Source organism: Mangifera indica, chromosome 3 (genome assembly GCF_011075055.1).
Source record: "Mangifera indica cultivar Alphonso chromosome 3, CATAS_Mindica_2.1, whole genome shotgun sequence".
NCBI lineage: Eukaryota > Viridiplantae > Streptophyta > Magnoliopsida > Sapindales > Anacardiaceae > Mangifera > Mangifera indica.
The window spans coordinates 6,569,956-6,593,953 of record NC_058139.1 but is presented as its reverse complement, the minus strand read 5'-3'; the positions used below and the strand labels follow the sequence as shown (position 1 = coordinate 6,593,953).

At 32.2% G+C, this 23,998-nt stretch overlaps 2 protein-coding genes, 1 long non-coding RNA gene and 1 pseudogene across 4 annotated transcripts; 3 read left to right on the top strand and 1 right to left on the bottom strand.

The window, feature by feature from the left end:
* The first annotated feature begins 4,266 nt into the window (after positions 1-4,266).
* On the top strand, positions 4,267-13,566 carry LOC123211760 (annotated as a pseudogene).
* Positions 13,567-13,701: 135 nt separating this feature from the next.
* Positions 13,702-14,233, top strand: LOC123211761. The gene is made up of 2 exons (XR_006501470.1): positions 13,702-13,946; positions 14,067-14,233. It is a non-coding gene; the product is annotated as an uncharacterized LOC123211761 (long non-coding RNA).
* LOC123211759 (protein SRG1-like) lies at positions 14,101-15,765 on the bottom strand. Its single transcript, XM_044630626.1, has 4 exons — positions 15,342-15,765; positions 14,989-15,236; positions 14,517-14,838; positions 14,101-14,450 (listed from the first exon to the last, which is right to left on the bottom strand). The coding sequence occupies exons 1-4, from the start codon at positions 15,591-15,593 to the stop codon at positions 14,214-14,216; spliced, it is 1,059 nt and encodes a 352-aa protein (XP_044486561.1). The 5' UTR covers positions 15,594-15,765; the 3' UTR covers positions 14,101-14,213.
* A 4,384-nt stretch (positions 15,766-20,149) lies between these two features.
* LOC123210877 (calcineurin subunit B-like) lies at positions 20,150-23,498 on the top strand. Of its 2 annotated transcripts, none has more exons than XM_044629367.1 (7): positions 20,150-20,310; positions 20,683-20,776; positions 20,875-20,999; positions 21,094-21,190; positions 21,693-21,802; positions 22,665-22,742; positions 23,252-23,498. In XM_044629367.1, the coding sequence occupies exons 2-7, from the start codon at positions 20,707-20,709 to the stop codon at positions 23,300-23,302; spliced, it is 531 nt and encodes a 176-aa protein (XP_044485302.1). In that variant the 5' UTR covers positions 20,150-20,310; positions 20,683-20,706; the 3' UTR covers positions 23,303-23,498. The 2 variants fall into 2 exon arrangements, with proteins under 2 accessions (XP_044485302.1, XP_044485303.1); XM_044629368.1 differs by having other exon boundaries at positions 20,155-20,335.
* The last annotated feature ends 500 nt before the right edge of the window (positions 23,499-23,998 follow it).

Here is a 23,998-nt window from a genome sequence, read left to right as displayed (position 1 = left end):
TGAACTTAAGGTATTTCCAAGATCTCCTTTTGGAGATCTCGTTGTTATTTGTTAATTTTCATATTTACTTACTCAAAAAAAGATATAATAAGTATCATTTTGTGTATAAATAATGATATATCTCATTAACCTTTAAGAGATAATTAAGTGACAAAAAATGAGGGTTTATATAAAAAATCTTACGATATATCAAAATCAAACTCTTGACTTACTTGATTCAGTGATTGTGAGATTGATCACTGAATCTGAAGTTTGTCTTATTTGGTATGGTTGGTTCAGTCCTGAATGTGATAATCTAATTTAGGTGAAATTCTTCGTTAAAAAAAAAAATATATATATATATATATTTTATTTGATTGAATGTTACTTTATTTTAATATAACAACATTTAATTATGTGATTATATATTATTATTTATGTATAAAATTATATTTATTATTTATATACATAATTTTATTGATTCAAATATTATAATTTATTTTTGAAAAATAAAGCATTGAGAAAAAAGAAGTACATGGTAGAATTATTTTTTTCATGTCATGATATAAATTTAATCAAGTGACCTTCTTTGAGTCATGCATGATTATTATTGGGCATTGATGAATGAATGGCAATTGGGTATGGAAAGAAATAAAGTTGGTCAAATGAATTTTCAAGACAAAATGCTGGTGAATGACAATGACTATTCAGATTTATAGGTCTTGTGAAATATGGCAGTGCCTCACTCCTTTTGAGAAAATTTTGTTTACATAATAATAAAAATTCATAATAGCTGCCTCCAAAAGATTGAATTTTAGTCAATATAATTTACAACACAATTTAAAGATTTGAAATCAAACTTCAAACAAATATATTTCTTTAAATTAGAGATATAATATTTGAAAATTAAATAAATTTAGTATTTTCAGTGTTTGAATTAATTTATATACCCAATAATAAGACATGTCAAAATCATGGAAATTCTTTAAGCTTACAGTCACTGATTTTGACTGTATAAGAATAATTTAAATGAAAATAAAATTGAAAAATAATAAAAATATAATCCTTTTTAGGGCAAGAGAAAAAGGCATTTTCCTTGTATATGCGATTTTGATGAAAAATAGTGTACTAGCCTTTTCATGAAATTCTTCTTGACCACAAATTTCTAAAATTGGCCCTACAATCCTATTCATTAGCAATGACAAAAATTCCTTACCTGAACATGAAGGACGAGGACAAAGTCTCATCTTTAAATTAATTTCCAATTGAAAATAGTTTTGGGTCTATATAATAATATATTATTATTTATATATATAAAATTTATTTAAAAGAAGAGACGAAGATGTCTTTTACCATTTTCACAACCCATTAACAATTTCTTTACCTGTTGTCTCTAATTTTCTTCTTTCTTTTATCTCGAATTTCTCTCATAGATTATCACCCTCAGTAATAATACCTTGCGATTGCCATTGGCAAAACCAAGACTCACACATGGTCACCAACACCACCATACTTCACTATATAAAGAGTTTAATTTAATTTAATTTTTTTAATATTATTGAATTTATTTAAAGTTAGTTTGTGAATGTCATGAAATTTTAATTAAAAAATCATTAATGTTCAAATAAAAATGTCAAGAGTTATATTTTTATTTAATGTAATCAAAACTTTCAGGATTTTTTGTTTGTGAATATTCAATTTTAGTTGGAATTAAAGTACGTTAAAAATCATTTTTTAAAGTCTTAGTTTACTAAAACTTGTAATTAATTCTGTGTAAGGGAGTTATTGTAAATCGAATCATCATCCATTTATTGAAAAAATAGAATTCTGTATATTTTTCTTAAAATCTTCATGTATATTCACATTATTATTTTATTATTCTTTTCATTTTATTGAATTATATGAATTTTTTAACTCGTTCGAGGAAGAAGAAGGTGGGAAAGAAAGTCAAAGACCTACGGTAAGAGAACGTAGGGGCCACGGATGAGAGTTTACGTTGGCCTTTGAAAAAAAAAAAAAAAAAAAAATTTGTGGTGAAAGAAGAGAAATAAAAATAATAAAAACTTATAAAGTAATATAATTAAAATTTTAAATAAGATAAATAAAATTACTTGACAAAAGTAAAAGTTGCCGTAAATTTTTGACGATCATCGCACTCTATATATTTTATAAAAGATATTTCTTATCTAAGATTTGAAACACGTCAATCAGAAAACGACGTTCGTTGGCAGGGTTGGCATAGTCAATGGCTCTCCAGGGTAAGGCCTCCTGCTGGCAACCGATTAAAAGCACCGAATGCTGTGTGGCGGCCGAAAAATGCTTAAACGGCGGGTTCTCTGGTATTCATTCCGAAGCTAATTTGTCCTCGGAACCTTTCAGGAGCCTTATCCCTTTGAAATTTGAGGGATGAAAAGCAATTTCCAAAATTAGGTGAAAAGTTAGTGTGGATCAGCCAATGGGTGAGCACCCCTGCTGAAATAGATGCGGGTGTAGGGGACCACAGGACAGGACAACAGCGGGGCCAACCTTGAGAGGCGAGTCTTCTTAACCGTTCCATTCACTCTTCTTCAAGATGAAGCAAACAAAATCCACTGTTTGCTACCTGCCAAATTTCACGTCCATCTCTGTTTCCCCTCTCTCATTCTATTTCCACTCCATTTTTCTTTTATCTTTATCGTTGAGGTCTTTTCAATTACATTAAAAAATTTAAAAAAATCTTTTCAATTATAAATAATTAAATATTGAAAGTCTCTGCTCATATAAATAGGTTCGATGATTAGACCCTAAATTTATTCTCTAACAAATATATATAGGATTTTTTATTATAAACAAAATAGAATAATTAAATATTAAATTTTATATTTCTAAATAAATCTGTGTTTCTAATGGGAAATATATCAAATTTATAAAATAAAAATATAGAATTTTGTGGGGGTGAAATCATATTTATAAACAAAATTTTTTTATGTGTATTAGCAAATTTAAATGCAAGAATTTTGGATACATTTTTGAATCTCCTAAAATACTGGAGTGCAAGAAGATAAAGATGGAGTGGAAATATCAGGTAAGAGAGTGAAATAAAAGAAAATGAAGATTATCCCATCGGAGGATATGCACACCACTCAATACACGCAACGTCACTAGCCGTTCAAAAATCCCCTTCACAATATCCTGTCACTCAGCTTTTACACCCTGTTCTCACCTCCACTAAACATCCCTCTACTCCATCCATCATCTCGAAAGCTTCATTTCAATACCAACCTACATCAAACCGGATTCATCTTAAACGCTAGTGAAACTGCAATACAGAAAGCCGAATCTGACAATGAAGCGTCGAAAATGCACGCTGCAGTCATCAACTATTTTCTTCTCGCATACACCCCGCCAATCATCCACCGTTGCAATTAATTTGATCGGACCCCACCTTCATTATTCGGTTGGGGTCGGGTCTTGCTGCATTCCGGTTAGCTATACCTTAATTACATGATTATTTCTAAGAGTACGCAATCATGTATTTTATTTTTAATTAAAAATAAATTAACTTTATTTTTTTTAAAATACTCTTAAAATATAATTAAATGTAAATTTGTAACCTGTCTTGTTAAATTAATATGCTTTTTGTTAAAATATTTATTTTGTGTATTTTTTAAAATATTTTACAGGTTTATAATATATTATAAGTTTTTAAATTATTAATTTGAAAATGAGAGTATTATTATGCTATAAAATAATTAATCAAATTATTTCCTCTAAAATATTTTTTTTATTATATGAATTGAAAATAAAAATATTATTGTGCTATAATTTTAATAAGTAAAGTTAGATAGACCTGGATTATCTCATATATCATCTTTTATCTAACTTTGGTAATAAATTATTTAAATAAAAAATTACTTGAACCAAAGGTGTTTATATTTATTATCAAGGAAATATAAATATTTTTATAATTTTGAATTAACTTGTTATAAATTAAGTCAAAACCCTCCTATGCAAAAAGGATTTTTGCATATTTTGCTAAATACTAATGTGGGAAATTATTAATACTTTACTAAAGCAAAATATATAAGTTTACAACAACGATTCATGCTTATCCAATCTAATTGTAAGTCATTACAAATTAAGTGAAACGGGCTATCCGGTCATTAATCATATGATTAAAAAGCCTGAAATAATCCAACGGTGCATATTTCACCTCTTTTAAGAAGCATATCTCACATCTTAACATTACGCTCATTGCCACGTGTCAATTCCATCTTATTCACTCTATATATAACCACCTTAAACCTTTTTCACTAGAACAACTTCACTTTCTTTTCGTTTCATTTCTTTCTTCACGAGCCCTTTGCTTTCATTTCTTTTGCGTTCTTTTAGTTGTGGCGTTATGGGGTCGCCGACGATTCTTCCGGAGTTGGGGACCGAGATTCTGGTGCCGGTCTGCGCCGTCGTCGGCATCATCTTCTCGCTCATTCAGTGGACTCTCGTTTCGCGCGTGAAGGTCACGCACGAGCGGACTCTGAGTAACAAGGACAAAAAAAATGGGTTCAATGATTGTTTGATCGAGGAAGAGGAAGGGATTAACGACCAGACTGTTGTTGCCAAGTGTGCTGAAATTCAAAAGGCTATCTCTGAAGGTGAGGTCTTGTTTAGTTTGGAGATCTTAGGGTTTTTGTTCTAGATCTGGTTGCTCACTTGTGGTCGTTCTGTGATTCGTCGGTGTGATTTTTCGTTTTGTTTTGGTGGTTGTTTGGTGTCTAAGAAAAAAGGAGGAAAATTGAAGTTTGTTAAACGTTTGAGCTTGTTCGGTGGCTATGGGTCAAGTTACATATTAGACTAAAAATTTGATTGTTACTTCATTTCGGCTTTGTTTGTTGTTTGCCTGTTGAGAAGGTGGGTTTGAAAAAAGAACACGTTCAGGAACAGATTTTCTTTTAAATTAATTTTACCGGAAGAAAATATTTGATTTAAGTTTTTAGAGCAAAAACGACGTAGCTTTTGTACTTTTCACTGTTAGAAAAATCTAGAACTATTTTTTCTTTACATCTTTTAAAAAATTATTATTGAAATTTTATTAAATTACTTTCTTATAATTTGTCACTAGTTTATTTGTACGACGTCGTAATAATGGGTGGGGTGTTATTTATGAGGCGCCTTTGTGACTTGTCTTTATGTAAATGATGTAACTTGTCTTTTGGTTGTTATTGTCACAGTCTGTGTTGCACATGAGTGAAACTGATAATAGATCTTAAAGATTAGATGTATGTGTGTGGGAGTGACTCGTGGTGGGCATCTTTATTATTTTTAATTATACCGCAAAATATGGATTTATTAAAATAATCTGGTTTAGATTTCTGTGTTCCCTCGCATATGTTTTATTTGGACTTTTCTGGCTGTTTTTTAATTTTATTGTGTTATTTGTGAGGATCTGGATTACTGTTTTAAGGTTCCTGCATCTTCTACTGTGGTATTTAACATATTTAAGAATTTTCTAAAAATTGGAAGTACTCTAGTTTTGATCCATTGATATTTTTGTCTGATTTGGAACATTTTAAACATGTACTTAGGTTCTTAGGCTCATAACATGTAGCATGTAAGATGTTTTGAGCTGATAACATGTAACTGGTAACATGTTACAAACATATTTGTTCGACGTCTGCCGTTTAAGCTATCATAATGTTGAGGAATGATGACAATCTTTTAAGGGTTGAGAAACAGTTTTTTTTTTCTTTTATTTTTTTTTTAAATTTATGATTCCATTACTTTATATAATGTGTTCATGCAATCTACATGCGATACCTTATTACGCACTTGTTAGATTATTATATTTTTGGGATTTTAATAACATCGCGCGATTTTTAGCTTGGAAATTGTGATGATCTAATGTGTTTATCTTATGTTAAGTTTGGCCCTTGTATGTTAACACCAGTTAATACTAAATATTGCTTTGCGGGATTTACTACTGTTTTGTTTTTTCAATAACTATTATTTGATTTCTTCTGCTGTAGTCTATTCAATTTGTATAAGGATATTTCCTAGCAAAACCAAACGTTTGGTGCAAGTTATATCTATTTCCCAACATGTTTACAATTTCAGTTACTCATCATTAATCTGATTTATATTAGGTTGATTTTATGATCCACGTATTTACTCTTCTTTTTTTTTTTTTTTTTTTTTCAGTTCTTGGCCACTACTGAAATTGTAGGGACTGTTTGGAAGTATATTATATTTTTTTGTTCTACTTATGGATGTGTTTATGGAACAGGTGCAACATCCTTTCTTTTTACTGAATATCAATATGTTGGAGTTTTCATGGTTGCCTTTGCAATCTTGATCTTCCTCTTTCTTGGTTCTGTGGAGGGCTTCAGCACCAAGAGCCAACCTTGCACTTATGATCAGCAGAAGACTTGCAAGCCTGCTCTTGCTACTGCACTTTTTAGCACAGTGTCATTCTTGCTTGGTGCTGTAACCTCTCTGCTTTCTGGTTTCCTTGGGATGAAAATTGCTACTTATGCCAATGCAAGGACAACCTTAGAAGCAAGGAAGGGTGTTGGGAAGGCTTTTATTACTGCATTTAGGTCTGGTGCAGTGATGGGTTTCCTGCTTGCGGCAAACGGTCTTTTGGTGCTGTTCATTGCTATCAATCTTTTTAAGCTGTACTATGGTCATGACTGGGAAGGCCTTTTTGAGGCTATTACTGGTTATGGCCTTGGTGGATCTTCCATGGCTCTCTTTGGGAGAGTTGGTGGTGGTATCTACACCAAGGCTGCTGATGTTGGTGCTGATCTTGTTGGAAAGGTTGAAAGAAACATTCCAGAAGATGACCCCAGAAACCCAGCTGTAAGCGACACAGTATTTCTGAGATTGAGTTTTAGTTTGAGATTTGGGCTTTACTAATATGGTTAAATTGTTTTCCTTTCAGGTCATAGCAGACAATGTTGGTGACAATGTTGGGGACATTGCTGGAATGGGTTCTGATCTTTTTGGCTCATATGCAGAATCATCCTGTGCTGCTCTTGTTGTTGCTTCCATATCATCTTTTGGGATCAACCATGATTTCACTTCTATGCTATATCCTCTGCTCATTAGCTCTGCAGGTATCATTGTCTGTTTGTTCACTACTATGGTTGCTACTGATTGGTCTGAAATCAAGGATGTCAAAGAAATTGAACCAAAATTGAAGCAGCAGCTTATAATCTCCACTGTTATTATGACAATTGCAATTGCAATTGTCTCCTGGATTGGCCTGCCTTCGTCCTTCACAATCTACAATTTTGGGGTTCAGAAGGTCGTGAAAAACTGGTATGAATCCAAATAATTCTTCGTTGGAAGATTATTATTTTATTGAAAAAGTAATGTCTGGGTTTTTTCTGAACATTAATATAAATTTTTGGTTTCTTCGGATCTATTTGTAGATCTATAGGTAGTTCATTCCATATTTCTGGCTTATTTAGTTTATGAGACAGATGTGGGAATGTGAGGCTCCCAAATGTGTGTTGGTATTTATGCACTTATTGTGGGCCTATTTAGGCTCCAAATTTCCTGAGATGACTTGCATAGCTAGGTCTTTTATGATTTTCTCTAAAACAATATACTGTGATATTCATGCTCTGCTCTGTGAACTGTATCAAAACATTTTTATGCAATGTTTTACATGGGTCTTGAGTTGTTGAAATACGGAGTCAAAACTGCAGTGGATTTTCTACTCATTGCGGTGCCACTAATGATTAACTTATTCACTTAGTCAAATTCTAGATGTTTACATCTTTTAGAAGTTTTTTGAGTTTTTGATCTATCTACTATCGTTGTTTTTCTTTTGTAGGCAACTGTTCTTATGTGTGGCTGTTGGTCTTTGGGCTGGACTTATTATTGGGTTTGTCACTGAGTATTACACGAGCAATGCATACAGGTAATATTGAAAGAAAAAGAGAGAAAAAATTACAATTTAACAGATGACTTTTTATTATTGCTTCAAGTTTTTGTTCTTGATGGTATGTCTGCTCGATATGCAGCCCTGTGCAAGATGTTGCTGATTCCTGCAGGACAGGAGCTGCCACCAATGTTATCTTTGGCCTTGCTTTGGGATACAAATCCGTAATTATTCCAATTTTTGCCATTGCAGTCAGCATTTTTGTTAGTTTTAGCTTTGCTGCAATGTATGGTATTGCAGTGGCTGCACTTGGAATGCTCAGCACTATAGCCACTGGTTTGGCCATTGATGCTTATGGTCCCATAAGTGACAATGCTGGAGGTATTGCTGAGATGGCTGGAATGAGCCACCGCATTCGTGAGAGAACTGATGCCCTTGATGCTGCTGGGAATACTACTGCTGCCATTGGAAAGGTACTAAGATATTCTTTTGGAGTATATATGACCTGGAGAATGGGTTTCTTTTTGTTTCTCTTTTTTGGATCCTTTTTGTGGGTGCTACTAATGTTGACTAGTTTCACAAATTTCTGTAAACTCATTTCCTTTTGTGCTTGTTTCTGTTATCTTTTGCTAACATAATTTGATGTGGAAGCCCAAGATATATTCATTGTGTGATGCTTAACAGTTTATAATACATTATTTAACTTGAGTAATTCCTTGGCTTCAGGGATTTGCAATTGGATCAGCTGCACTGGTGTCCTTGGCTCTATTTGGTGCTTTTGTCAGCCGTGCAGCAATCTCTAATGTTGATGTCTTGACCCCAAAGGTCTTTATTGGTTTGATTGTTGGTGCTATGCTTCCTTACTGGTTCTCTGCCATGACTATGAAGAGTGTGGGAAGTGCTGCTTTGAAGATGGTTGAGGAGGTTCGCAGGCAGTTCAACACCATCCCTGGTCTCATGGATGGCAGCACCAAACCTGATTATGCCACCTGTGTCAAGATTTCCACTGATGCATCCATCAAGGAGATGATCCCCCCTGGTGCTCTTGTAATGTTAACACCCCTTATTGTGGGAACCTTCTTTGGTGTGGAAACATTGTCTGGTGTGCTTGCAGGTGCCCTTGTTTCTGGTGTCCAGGTAAATATCTGCTATGTATATTGTCCAGGAGGTAAAAATTTTTATATCTTTGAAATCATGTATGATAACACCTATTGCTCTCTTGTTTTTGTTTCTACAGATTGCGATTTCTGCATCTAACACTGGTGGTGCATGGGACAATGCCAAGAAGTACATTGAGGTAAGTGTATACCAAAATGTTAAAATCTGATTTATCCTTTATGTTTTTTTTTTTTTTTTTTCGTTTGTAAATAATGATTGTTTTGCATTGTTAGGCTGGTGCCTCTGAGCACGCAAGGACTCTTGGACCTAAGGGATCAGAACCACATAAAGCAGCTGTGATTGGTGACACCATCGGAGATCCACTAAAGGATACCTCAGGCCCATCACTTAACATCCTTATCAAGCTCATGGCTGTTGAATCACTGGTGTTTGCTCCTTTCTTTGCCACTCATGGCGGCCTGCTTTTCAAGATCTTCTGAGGGGGATAACCAAAAAATACAATGTGGAAGAGGGTCATCAACCCATTGAGACTTTGCTTTCACCCATAATATTAGTATCCTCACCAACCCTTGATTTAAATTTTGTGCTTCACAGTAATGGGGTTTCTAAGTTAGTTTGGTTAGTGGTGAACATTTTGTTTGAAGCGGGGATAACGATGATAATTGAGAGATGATTTAGATTGATGGCAAATAATGTTCAGTCTTTACATTTCCGTGAGAGTCGTGGCGTTTTGGGTCTTTAATTTTTGTCCTACTGTAGTCTTGTAGAATAACTTCCATTTTTAACTTTCCTGTAAGGTTCATCTGTCACCATTTATGGAAGAAAAAAAGCATTTGGACTCCATTTAAGCAAGAATGAGCTTATCTATTGATTTGATATTTTTCTCTCTTATATGAGTTGCTGATTCCCAAAATTTGAGGCCTGTGATTGAGAACCACTAGTTTCTGATTAAATAAGGGAACTGATTGTACTTATTGTGATGCTATCCCTCCAGAAAATCATCTCTATTTGTGTTGCTTAATATGAAGGGTTCCGTGCCCCCTCTTTCTTGTCCTTCTCAGCGCCACATACTGATTATGAAAGAGACTCGCAACAACCAAGTAACGTACGCAAGTCTTTGGAAATTACTTTGGTACGGGTATTATAAATCTAACTTTGCCCACTGGACGTTTTATAAAAAGGGATAATCACTATTTCCCACTTGATATATTCAAAAATGACAAGTACCACCTTTGAAGTAAAAAAGATGATGAAATCCCACTTTTAATCAGTCTGAAGGAAATTCTATTACATTTTAAGAGAAGCGCATAGAAAATATGAAAATGCTCTTATGATAATATTAAGGATAATATTATACGAATCTATTTTGAGTATATAAATAAATATATACTTATTTATATTATTATGTGATTAGTTTTTTTTATATTTAATTTAAAATTATTTAATCATATAATGATATATATCAAATATATATTCATTTATATATTTAAAGTAGGTACTCATAGTTTTATTATAATATTAAAATAATGAAATTGTTTTTTTAATAATTTATTTGCTAGATTTTAATGCTAACTGCATACGATTACCGTTTCTTCTCTTTCAATTGTCAATCTTAATGTCCATCAAACAAAGACCGAATCTTATTATAAAATTCAATAAACAAAACACTTCAGAATAGGATCAATGCTTGAAGAACCCATCATAGTTTAAACTCTTGACTTAAAAAACTTCTTACATAATCATAATTTAGTTTTAGTACTGATTTAAATAAGTGAAAACACTGTCACATCGAATTAGTGGTAGATTGAGATTGAGGATGAAATATTCTTTTTTTAACTACTTGTTATCTCCTTTGAACCATAAATATATCTTAAATCTAGTTAGGTGCATACAAACATATGCAGACAATTATCATCTTTAGTCAATTTCTTGAAATTTATCTTGTTGGAAGATATCGTTATTGCAAAGTGAGCTTGACCATTGGATAATTCCCTTACACTCAAGGGAAGGTAGGAATGATCGGATCGACTAAAGACTTCAAAGTAAGTTTATGCTCAACTTTAAACTAAACAAATGAGAAAGGCATGCTAATTGCCTTCCCAAAGTCCAAAAGGCTGATGCATATTAACATAGATATTTCTTAAACAGATCCATACTATCAGGGTTGTAAAAATAAATGGAAGAAAAATAAATAAATGGTGTTATTTAGTCAAAATTATACTATTATTATATGATTTATACTTAATTGTATAATTACAATACGATTCTTATTTAATCATATCAATTCAATGTGATTTCTATTAAATCATACTTTTATAATTAAATTATAATTAGAATTACATTGATTGTAGTTGAAGGGTGCTGGTTGTTAGGGTTTCATTTAGTCATTGATTTTGTGATGTTTGGAGATGAAGAAGAGAGGATTAGGGAGTGGCATGGAGAGATGAAGATTGAAGAAGAAGAAAGAAAAGTTGTACCATTTGGGCTTTTGTGATAGTATCTTAAAGTTTAGAGGGTCTGAAAACAAGTACACTTTTCATTACTTTAAAAAACAAAACACGTTTCATCATTGACGTTTCAATTTCGTTAAACCCGTTATCCTACACTGCCCGTGAGTCTTCTTCACTGTTTCCTCTCTGCAACACTTGAACAATTCTCTTTCTTTCTTTCCACTTAGCCACAAATCAAACCAAGGAAAATGCTTATCTCCACCACATATCCTCTCTCTCTAATCCCGCGAGCATCGCCACCCTTTCTTCCCTTCTTTTCTCTCTCTATTCGCCGCTCTTTGCCTTCCACTCCCTTCTCCGCAATCACTGAACCCCTCCTCCCCCGCCTACCTTCCTTTCGAGCCCTTGACGCCGCGCAGCCTTTCGACTACGAATCCCATCTACGCTACCAGCACCTTAAATCCGCTTCTCTTAAAATTGCCATTATCGGATTTGGCAATTTTGGCCAGTTCCTGGCCAAGGCCTTTTCCAGCCAAAATCATACTCTCTTTGTTCACTCTCGCTCAGACTACTCTCATGTTGCTCAGCAATTCAACGCTCAGTTCTACTCCGACATTGACGACCTCTGTGAACGTCACCCTGATGTAGTTCTCATCTCTACCTCCATTCTTTCCACTGAAAGTGTGCTTAAAACTATCCCATTTCAGCGGTTGAAAAGAAGTACACTTTTTGTTGATGTTCTCTCGGTTAAAGAGTTCCCTATGAATCTTTTCTTGAAGTATTTGCCGAAGGAGTTTGATATCTTGTGTACACATCCGATGTTTGGTCCAGAAAGTGGTAAAGATTCGTGGGTTGGTCTTCCCTTTGTGTATGATAAGGTGAGAATAGGAGATGATGAAGAAAGATTGAGGCGGGTGGAGAAGTTTCTTAACATTTTTGCCAAAGAAGGTTGCAGAATGGTAGAGATGAGCTGTGCTGAACATGATAAGTACGCGGCAGGGTCACAGTTTGTGACGCACACAATGGGGAGAGTGTTGGAGGGTTTGGAGTTGAGTCTTCGCCAATTAACACAAAAGGATATGAAACATTGTTGAATTTGGTGAAGAATACGAAAGGCGATAGCTTTGATTTGTATTACGGGTTGTTTATCTATAATCAGAATTCTTTGGAGCAACTAGAGAGGTTGGATATGGCCTTTGAGTCTGTTAAGAAGGAGTTGTTTGGACGGCTGCTTCAGGTTCATAGAAAGCAGCTATTTTTGAATTCTAAAGAAGAGGATAGATTTTTGTCGACAATGAAGTTACTTCGGGGTGGTGATGATTTGGTGGAACCTCATGATGAGGAGAGTAAAAGATCTGAAAGATCTTAAACAGGACGGTGAATTTTACAATATATTCATTTTGTGACCTTTTTTTTTTTTCATTTTATAGGTATTATAGTTGTCTTACCAGTATATATAAGTCATAAGACCAGAATGTAAAGGATAATGCATCTATTAGAGAAAATTGTTCAATGACTTGCTTTCTGAATTTTCATCATTCCTTTAGGTTTCAATTAGTGAGAGGTTTGGTGTAGAAGTACCTCTGAATTTCGGTTCTCCTAGGTTTAAATTGTGTGTTCTGTACTTGTGTTGATTATTGGTTCCCTTAATTGGTAAATGGTTTGGAGAAGACCTGATTGAATTGAAGTATAGGATGGAGAGGTTGTGTTCTATTAAATGGTTTTGGAGACGATCTCCGATTGAATAAAAATGGAAGAATGGAGAGGCTGTGTTCCATTAAATGGTCTGGGAGATGAGCTCTGGTTGAAGGAAATAGGAGATGGAGAGGCTGTGTAAAATTATGATAAATCCCTGAAGACACAGATCGTTGCAGATGAAAGAATGGAAATAAGGTCTGAATCCTAGCGGTACAGTATTAAACATTAGTTTTTCTCATAATTGTAAGAAAAGGAGATATCAGAACCAGGTGTTTTCATTGTGAAATTCCCGAACATTTTACTCTCTCAGATATGTCAAAGTCGTTCATTGTCAGTGTCTTCTTAGCTGAGACCTGGATGAAAGGGAAAAGAACTATACTTGTGTAACTTATCTTCCCGTTGGTTTGCCTATTCTGCAGATAATTATACCAGAAGCTGTTCAATGCTTTCTTTTCATGTTGGCAAAAGTTCATTGCTTTGCTTTGCTCTAATTTCACCTTCAATTCAGTTTCCCTCATCTTAGCCGTCCTGGAAGTCTTCCAAGAATGTTAATGGCCTGAAGCTGAAGTTTTCAAGAGTGGCCAAGTATGTTATGTATGCCATAGAATGAAAAACTTCATTTTAGGAAAATGAAAGTTAAATTCTTTTTTGGGTTGTGTGCTTCTATGATTCACCTTACATAATTCATAGGTATTTGAGATCAAAGTCATCTTAAAAAATGTAGAACTTCCTAGGATAAAAAGGACATCTGTGTGTTGTGGAATGGTCTTACTTGAAGCTAAGGAGCATTTGCAGGTATCATACCCAAGGACAATGGAGCATCTATCAGTAAAAAAGTAATACAGATACTCTAATTTCACATCATTTAATTGCAGAGTACTAGATACACTCTGAAAACGTATAATAAAGTTTGATCTTTTGAGACATAGTTTAAAATTTTGAATGCTATTTTTTAGGGCAATACGATATCATACCAATGAAGGATCATCATCAAAAAGCATGCAAAGGAGAGATTTCATTAAGGTTTAAGATAAGTTTGTTTAATTTGTTTGTATACATAGTTTTATTATCGTGCAAAACATACACAACAGAACTTTTCACTATCACACTTTTGCAACATGAAGTGCTCTCTCTCCTTTCTGGTAGAATCCCCAGTGAATATCAGCATAATTTTTCACCTTCTTGAATAATTTTGATGTTTCCTCATTGGTCAAGCTGTCTTCTGGTCCAATCTCTTTGTTTACTTCAGGTGTATAGAAAACAGCCATGGAAATCCTCTCCCTTTCTGAGCTAGCCACCACCCTATGTACTGCGCTCTTGAATATCCCATTACTCATTATCTGCAAGTCATTGGATAATAAATGAAACTGCAATTTTAGATGAAACAGGTTAACCGAAATACATACCTCCATTTGATCGCCCATGAGAACTAGGAGAGCTTCAGAGATTTTGGGTACTGTAAACCACTTCTCATCTTTGAGGATTTGCAGACCCTCTTCATCCATCATTATAATGGTGTATCCAGATCCATCTGAATGCGGCTTTAAGCCGAGAACAAGATCAGGTCTTTGGCAACGCGAGTAGTAGTTAAACCTAGCCTGGTACTGTGCTTTTTCTCCAAACAGTGTCAAGAAGCAATTTTCCTCTATGTTTAATGATTTTGCCATTGCTTTGGAAGTGAGTTCTGTCACCCTTTTCATCTTAACGGAGTATTCCTCTAATATGCCTCTGTACGTTTGCCAAACGATCAAATTAACATCAGGTATGTACCTATTAAAGAAACAACTCAAGAAATTGGATGAGCAAAGATTTTAGAAAATTTCTAGTGTCATTTTGATGTGAATTTATTAACTCGAGACATGGAGAGCATGAAAGCACCTGAAAGATTCTGGTTTTTCTGGCCATAATTTAGGATTTCTTCGATCCACTGGGTACACTTCAAGATAGAGCCTATCAGACCAATCCAAAAATTGACCTTCTTCAGGCACAGGGTCAGCTCCATAGCCTTCAAAATCTTCAACTCCTTTCGCTTGTTTCTTCTTCTCTTCCATTGGCTGTTTGAAGTATTCCTTTGAAACTTTGCGAATTTCATCTAGAAAAGTACTGGAAATCCCATGACCCACTGCCTGAAATGCATAACGCAAGAGAAGAACTTATGTTATTATATTACAGAACAGAACATTTAACTCAAAAAACTAGTTCGCTTCCTCACTAAGTTAAAACTGTTGAACCTGAAAGCAACCCCATGAGCAAAGTGCTGAATTGAGCTTGTGCAGTTCTTTCTTTTGCTCTTCGCCAGGCGTCGATGAGGCGCAAACACTAAGGTCAATGATGGGCACCATAGAAAATGGAGCTTCAACCTCTTGAAGTCTATCATCAGTTCTGCAAACATACGGAGCTGGTGGTTCTTGCCCTTCCAGGACCATTTCCTGGACACGCTTAGATAGCAAAACCCCAGCCGGAAGAACTGAAAGTTGAGCCATGCTGTTTGCAGAATTACAATAGCTTTTAGGAAGTGAGAAGTTGTTGGTGAGATTTGCACAATATGAGAAGGTCACTGATTAGTACTAGGAAAAGGATGGCAGCATTATCGCACTCTCAAAGCCAACAACTTTACGCGTCAGTGTTGTGCGATTCAAGATATTTGTTATCAATAATTGGAATGATATGTATTTTGTAGCTTTCTCCCACCTTAGAGGTATAGTTGATTGATTGATACAAGATAAAAGTGATATGGACAAGAGCATCATCATCTGTTTTTACACCAGAAGAAAAATCAAGAAAAGTTTACTACCCATTTCAAAAACTTCATCATCCCAAAAATGACATCTTATATAGTGCTTTAAACTACTGGTTTTGGTATGATTTTTATCATTGCATAAACCTGTAGTCTATAGACAAGACATATGATAATTTAGTTTGTGATTTGTTTTTGAAAGATTTAGGTTTGCGTCCCCTCATGAGCATTTGTACCGAGCCGCAAGTCTGGATATAGTGAAAAGATTTTTTCTGGTATGGAAAAAGAAGCAAAACAAACTAGATAAATGGTGATTTGCAAGTTTTCACAATCATATAAAAGCAAGGCTCGTGCCCTAGGCCCGTGGGCTGAGAGGTTAGGACCCAAACTCTAACATCAGGCCCGTAGATCGATCTGACCAAGTTTGCAACTGTTCACATATTAAAAAAATAATAAAAAGTTTTGGCAGGAAGCCATTGGGCAATGACCCCGCGTTCCATCCAATGGCTACTAGCCATTATTATTATTTTTTAATTTCCTATATATATTATCCCAATACTTATTTTGAATTCGCAAAATCACATTACAGTCTACTTGCCACTTTTCTCAAGTCTCTGAATCTCAATCTTTGATTATGAAGTTTTCAACCCTTCCCAATCAATTTTCAATTTTTTAAATTAATTTTTTTAAATGCCTTTTTTATATTTTTTCAATTATTATTAGACTTGACAGTTCATATTATCGATTTGTATTCGTATCGTATTAATTTAGATTTTGTATTAAAGATTTTTAACTATAATTCAATCCGATTTAGAATTATGTCAAAATTTTTAACTATAATTCAACCATTTAATATTTAAATTAATCTGATTTGAAATTATTTATTATTTTTACTTTTTAAAGTATTTTTATTATTTTAATTTCTTCATCAAATTACCTCAACTTACTATTAATAAAACACACAATATAATATTTTGTTTTATTGACAAATGATTTAAAAATTTATATACTAAAGACTTTTAAAACACGTCAATAATTTGACAATTAAATCAAATTTTTATTATTTAATAATAAAATAAAATATTTAACTAAAAATAAAAAATAATATGAGTAATTATAATTATACAAAAGTACAACAATATATAATATATAAATATTTAAAATTCATAGTGTATGACTTTTAAAATACATCTATAATTTTACTAACCAAATTAAATTTTTATTACTTAATAATAAAATCAAATATTTAAATAAAATGCAAACCAATATGAGTAATTATATTTATATAAAGATAAAATTATATATAATCTATAAAGATTTCAACTATTGTTGATATTGTTTTTAATATTTCTATAATTTATCCCTAACAAATTTTATAAAAATAACATTTTTCTAAAATATTTGAGTCAATTTATGCTATATCAAATTACTTTCGTATGAACTTTAATACTATTTGATTTAATTTTAAGTGGTATTGAGTTGATCTAAAATAAATTTTATGTTAAAAAACTCAATCCTAATCCAATATTTTTCGTATTATATCATATCCAGTTAATAAGTTACATTGAAAATTGTTGCTTCTAATTATTATATTTATTTTATTCGTATCAAAATGAATCCGGATCAAATGAGTTTATTCAATTGATTATTTTAAAATAGTATTCGATATAAATTGGACAACTCATTATATTCTAAATTTAAAAAAAAAAAAGTAGTCAAACGGTTAAAAATAACTCATTTTTGTAAGTTTAAATGAGGAAAAAACGTTTAAAGATAACTCATTCTAAATGTAAACATTGTAAGACATACATTATAGAAACAAAATAAAAGTGAAGTTAAACATTTAATTTTCATATATCATTTTAAAGATATTTTGTTTTGAAAAATTAATTCGAAGCAACAGATAAAGCAAAAATATTTTTTTTTAAATTAAAAAATATATATATATATTTATAATTAATATTAATGATAATGTATTAATTATATTATAAAAGAGTAATGTCATATATGTTTAATTGGATATAAAAATAATAATATATTATTATATAATTAAATGATTCTAAATTAAAAATAAAATAATATTTAAATATATAATAATATATTATTTAAGTATTTAATTAGACATTTAAACTTAATAAACATAGTTTTATTAATAGTAGAACCACTCTAACATTAATAATAATTTTTTTTATTTTGTTTTCATACACTTTTTATTTAATATTAATTGAATGAATTTATATCAAGATTTTCCTTTTTTGGAATCAGAAAATGAATTAAAGGTGTGATTGGTTTTGATTATTTTTTATTATAAAAAATAAAAACTATTGTAAATAAATTATTTACAAGATTATTAAATATAAATTATTATTATATTTGATAAAATTTAATAAAAATGATAAATATAAATCATTATTGTGTTTCATTGAAAGTTATATAAGAACACTAAAATATTATTTTATTTAAATGTCTTTAGATACAAATATTCTTCATATTACTTATTAGATTAATAAAAAAAATATTTTTTAACTAAAATATTAATAAATAAAAATATAATTATAACAAAATTAATATTACTTTAACAATATTTTGTTAATTGAAAACAAAACCTTAGAGGGGTTTTTAAAACTTGGCGTAGAAAAAAAATTGTTAGGTTTTAGAGTTTAGAGGGAAAAAAAAGATAAAATTTTAATTTATTTTAATATTATAGATAAAATAACGATTTTATCTTTAAAATTAAAATAAATAAGTTTTTAAAATTAAATGGTAAAAATTTGAGATAACAACATGTTTTGAATGCGAATAAAGTTTTTGGCCTATTGATAATAAAAAACTTACAAATTAAATAAAATAACGTAAATAATAAAAAATAAATTAATTATTTTACATCATGAATCAAATTTTTTTATATTAATTATCATATTATTATTAATAATAAAAATTATTAAATTTGTTTATTATTTATAAATTAAGAAGTTAATAAAATATATATTATTAAAATAATCCTTATATCCCTTCCATCGAACTCACCCAAAGGGTCGGTGATTGTAATAGAAAATGAGATATGTTGTGTCGTGTAGTGTGCCAAAAAGTACTGCATTATACGCTAACATTTATAATAAACCTACCAATTTAATATAAGCATTGATGAAATCGGCATTTGCATTTTATTATATTTCAAAACTACAGCATCAAACACGTTCCTTCATTTTCAATTGACAACGTGATTTTACATGTATCTTATTAAATTTTAGATTAATAAAATTTAAAGACTTAAATATTACTCAATTTTTTAGTTATATTTTAATATTTTAAAAATATTTTTTATATAATATTAAATAACTATAGAAAATTAAGTCCACAACGCATGGAAACTCAATTTCACCGCGAGTCATAGAAAAATCAATTAAAACAAGGCCAAAGCACTATTTCCCACCCAAGATATGCTACAATTCTAAGTTTTCCCCTTTATCTTTGATAATAACAAAGATCCACCCGTGAGTAGTTAAAATTAACGATAATAAAGGTAAAATCATTATTTTCTTTATAATATTAAAAATAAACTAAATTATAATCTCTTTTTGCCCTCCTAAAGTTTAAAAACTAAAAGTCCCCCCTAGCCTAAGTTTTAAAAAATGGTAGTTTCACTATAGGTTTTCGTTTTAAAATCTCCGACGCTATTGCCAGTGGTCTCTCCCTCCCGAAACATCCTTTCCCTCCGATAGTTTCTCTTCTCTCATTTGGGCGTCTGATCGACGTCGGAGAAACAGTGGAAGACGAAGAGTTTTGTTGGGGAAGACGAAACTCTTTATCTTTCCAGACAAAGACAAAGTTGTTGTCTTCGTCTGAGAAGATGAAGGTCTTCTTCTGGGAAGACGAAGAACTTCGTCTTCCCCGACAAAGTTCTTCCTCTTCCACTGTTCTTTCGATATCGATTGGACATTCAAATGGGAGGAGAGAGACAGTTGGAGGGAGAGGATGTTTCGGAAGGGAGAGGGCGCTAACAATAGAGCTAAAGATGACGTCAGGGATTTTAAAACGAAATCCTATGATGAAACTGTCATTTTTTAAAACTTACGCTGGAGAAACTTTTAATTTTTAAAGTTTAGGGAGACAAAAAGAGATAAAATTTTAAGAGATAAAAAAGGATAAAATTTTAAAGAGTTAAAGTTTTGTTAATTTTAACTGTTAATAGGTAGATATTTGGTATTATCAAAGATAAAGTTGAAAAACTTGAGATTGCAGGATACTTGGGTGGAAAATAGTGCTTTGGCCTTAAAACAACGTGAAATTCGTCGTCACCTTTCCAACTACAGAATAAAACGGCCTTTGGATTGTTCCAGTGGTTCGATGATGGCAAAGTCACTCTATTTATCTCTATTTCTTCATTCCTATCTTCGCTTTTAGCCCATTGCCTCTCCCGAACGTTATTGCTCTGTTTGGTTTTGACTTTCGAGAGATTTCAGGTCAGAAAATAAAGGCAAAACCAGTGTATGTGTTCATATATACACTTTATGACAGTTGCACAGTTTCAATTCAGTTTCAAAATCTGGGTTTATCGTTATTATTATATATATTTGTGGGGAACTAACTAGAGTACGATTAGATATTCTTCGTTCGGTTGGTGAGAAACCCCGTTAAAGAAAGAGAAGCGCTTTTGTTTTTTTTTTTTCAATGTTTGAAGCTTTTTAAAGTTAATTGAGCTTGTTATTTATTGAAGTTTGAAGCTTTTTAAGTTACTAGAATGAGAAATTTCATCTTTTCATTTTTGAGTTTTGTCTGATGGGTTTTGTCTATTGTTGGTAAAAATTGGTGGGTGTGTTTTCTATTGTTCACAGTTTATAGTTTTGAAGTGAGAATCAATGGGGAGTGCCTCATCTATGCTGACCCAATATGATATTGAAGAGGTTCAACGCCACTGCCATAATCTATGTATGTATATTCTGTATTGTTTATGCTTTGCGTTTCTCTTTTTTTTAAATATCTTTTAGTTGACAACTTAATGTGTTTTTGAATTGAAACTCGCCCAGTTTCCCAGCAAGAAATAGTTTCATTGTATCAGAGATTCTGCCAGCTGGATAGAAACGCAAAAGGGTTCATCTCTGCTGATGAGTTCCTATCTGTGCCTGAATTTGCTATGAACCCACTTTCTCAGGTACTCTTTAGGTAAATATTAATTGATGTTCAGTTGATGGAGTTTCAGTGATTGTTTTAGTTTATTAATTTGAGAATTTTTTGGGGTTATGCAGAGGTTGCTTAACATGGTGGATGGGCTGAATTTTAAGGATTTTGTGGCGTTCTTGTCTGCATTTAGTTCTAAAGCTAGTATGCTGCAAAAAGTTGAACGTGAGCGCTAATAACCTTGACTTTGTTCAGCATTTAACGACTTTAATGCACGTGTGGGGTTAAATTACATAGTTTTGGAAGTTGTGTTGTGGCATAAGTAAATCGTCTGATGCTAAATCTTAAGTGAAATATTTCTTAATGTATAATGAATAATAATAGCTCCCAAATTTGATGCAAAAACTAATTCAGTGGATAATGTTATATAAAAAGATTAGAATCAGGTTGTATACGTAAAAGAACCATCTAATCATGTATGTAAAGAATAATAAGCAATCAGTAAATGAGACTTTGACTGGGAGTTTTAGTTATCTTACAAGCTTAGCAGACATTTTATGTTTCATTCATAGTCTTAGTTTATTGGTTACTGGCTCAGTGTGACAACCGAGGTGGTATACTAATCTCAACTACCTAGGCTATTACTTTTCTACTGTATGTTTGAGGATACCAATTGCTTTGATCTCCATGATGTTGTATCAACACTGCATACTGTTTCTCCTCTCAGTTATTTTTAAAGTATATGACTCAGACTGTAAAGGAAAGGTGTCTTTCAATGACATAGTGGAAGTACTGCAGGATTTGTCTGGTTCGTTTATGACTGATGAGCAAAGAGAGGTATTACTGAGGATCCACAGTCTCTCCCTTTTTATTTTATCCTATCATCCACACCAAGATTTAAAGGTTGAAAGAGATTTTAAAAATGACACATGCCTTTCATTGACAGAGAATCTTGTTATTTAGAAGTGAACTCATCGGCTATGTGAAAAATACTACAATGTTGGAGAAATTTGTCTAGTAATAAAGTGGTCTAGTCGTATACTCTGACCGAAAGCATTGGATTATGATGTTTGTCTGAACTATGATAATAAATTAATAGTTCAGGATAATCAAATATGCTTAAATTCAAAATGTATTGGCTAATACAGGAAATTATCAGTGGTTTTTTTGTATATGTTGATTCATATTAGTAGTGATTGATAGCTTAATAGCTCATTGATAATTTTTAACTCAGTTATTGTGTTCTGCACTAATTTTAATGACCAACAAAGTTTTTAGGAAATATTTGTGGTTGTGAAGTCTTCTAATTTCTGATGCATTTAAAAGCCTTTGATGTAAATCATTTCTTGAATTACATAATCAAATTTTCTATGATGCTATAATATATTAAAGAAGCAAATTGCTCATTTTATTTCATTCTTGTAATTGAAAATCGTGGCATGTGATGATGTGAATAAGATAAAATTATCTAGTAAGGTATTTAGTTTCTAGATTTACTGACATGTTCAACAATTACTTTAATTTTAATTATTTATTGATAACATCTTTGCACCTTGTTTCTTATGCATCAGTACAATTACTGTTTGAAAAATATCTTGGATTGATTATTTTTTTGCTCATTTACTCTGAAAACAAAGAAAAGATGAGTTTTTCATAGGAATGTGTTGTGACAAATTCCTGCACCTTCTCTGCTTTGCAGCAAGTCTTGTTGACTCAAGTGTTCAAGGAAGCGGGTTATACAAGAAACTCTTATTTAACGTTGGCTGACTTCATTAAGGTGCTTTAAATTTATTTATTCTTTATGAAAATTTTGTTTCTGCAAGTAAAAGGGATGGGAAGAAGTAGAAGACATATTAATTTAGTTGCTATATCTTATTTAATTTATACATCCTTGCTGTGATAATAAGCGAAATGATACTTATTTCCATTGTTTGGGAAAAAATAACGATAACAAACTGTTGAAGAAGGCTACAGTTTGAAATGCACAATTCTTTTTACACTTTTGTATTAGCTGATAGTAGCACAAAGGACAAGATAATTTAGGATGACAAAGTGAAATGGCTTTACTGGAAATTTCTCTTATCTGGCAAGGATAGCAATTAAGCAAACAATTTAGCTGATTTTATGGACAAAATGAGAGCATCGTAAACTTTTACCCATTAGCAAGAACCCTGTTTGAAGAGCTACTTTTATTTGGATCACCATTTACCTCAGCTGAATTTGCTTCAGTTGTTACTTTAAATTGTTTAAAATATTACAATTTTCATTGGTTTCTATCTGTTCCAGGTTTTCGGAAGTTCTGGCCTAAACATGGATGTTGAAGTTCCAGTTGACTAAAGCAAATCCTGCACTGTTCTTGATCTTAATTCGGGATCCTTCTCTTTCTGGATTTAATTCAAGGCAAACATACAAAAGAGATATCAAAGCATGCTTATGTAGAACAGGTCAAATCATATAGAAACACACTCTTGTATTATCCTTTTATGTTCCTTGAACTCAATGAATAATAAGGAAACAAGTTATGTGTGTATTACAGTAAGCTTGCAAGTTTTTTTTTTTTTTTTGGTTAACATGGGGAACCTTTGTGGTAAACCCCAGGTGTTGTGGTATATTACGTTGCGGTCACTCGAACCCCTAGACATTTGTTAATGATTTTTAATCCTTCACCGTTTAGGCCAATCTTTGGGTCAAGCTTTCAAATTTCCTATGGTCAAATCAACCTATAATTGCATCCAAATGGAAGCTTATCTGTTTTGCTCCATGCATCCATCTGTCGAAATCACTTTCTGTGAGACACACAGAACTATTCAATTAAGAGATGCGGAAATCAGGCTTCAGGTTTGTTAGTGTTGTGCTTTAGCTATAACCCCATACTTTTATCATATGGCAGAGAATGATGATGGACCATTGGACCCCCTCTCCCTCATCGGACATATTAAAGGGCCAGTGGGAGCCGGTGACCCCACTGAAAGTATTAATTAATTTTGCAGAATCAAATTCATTTAGATTTCCTAGAATTACACTAGATTACAT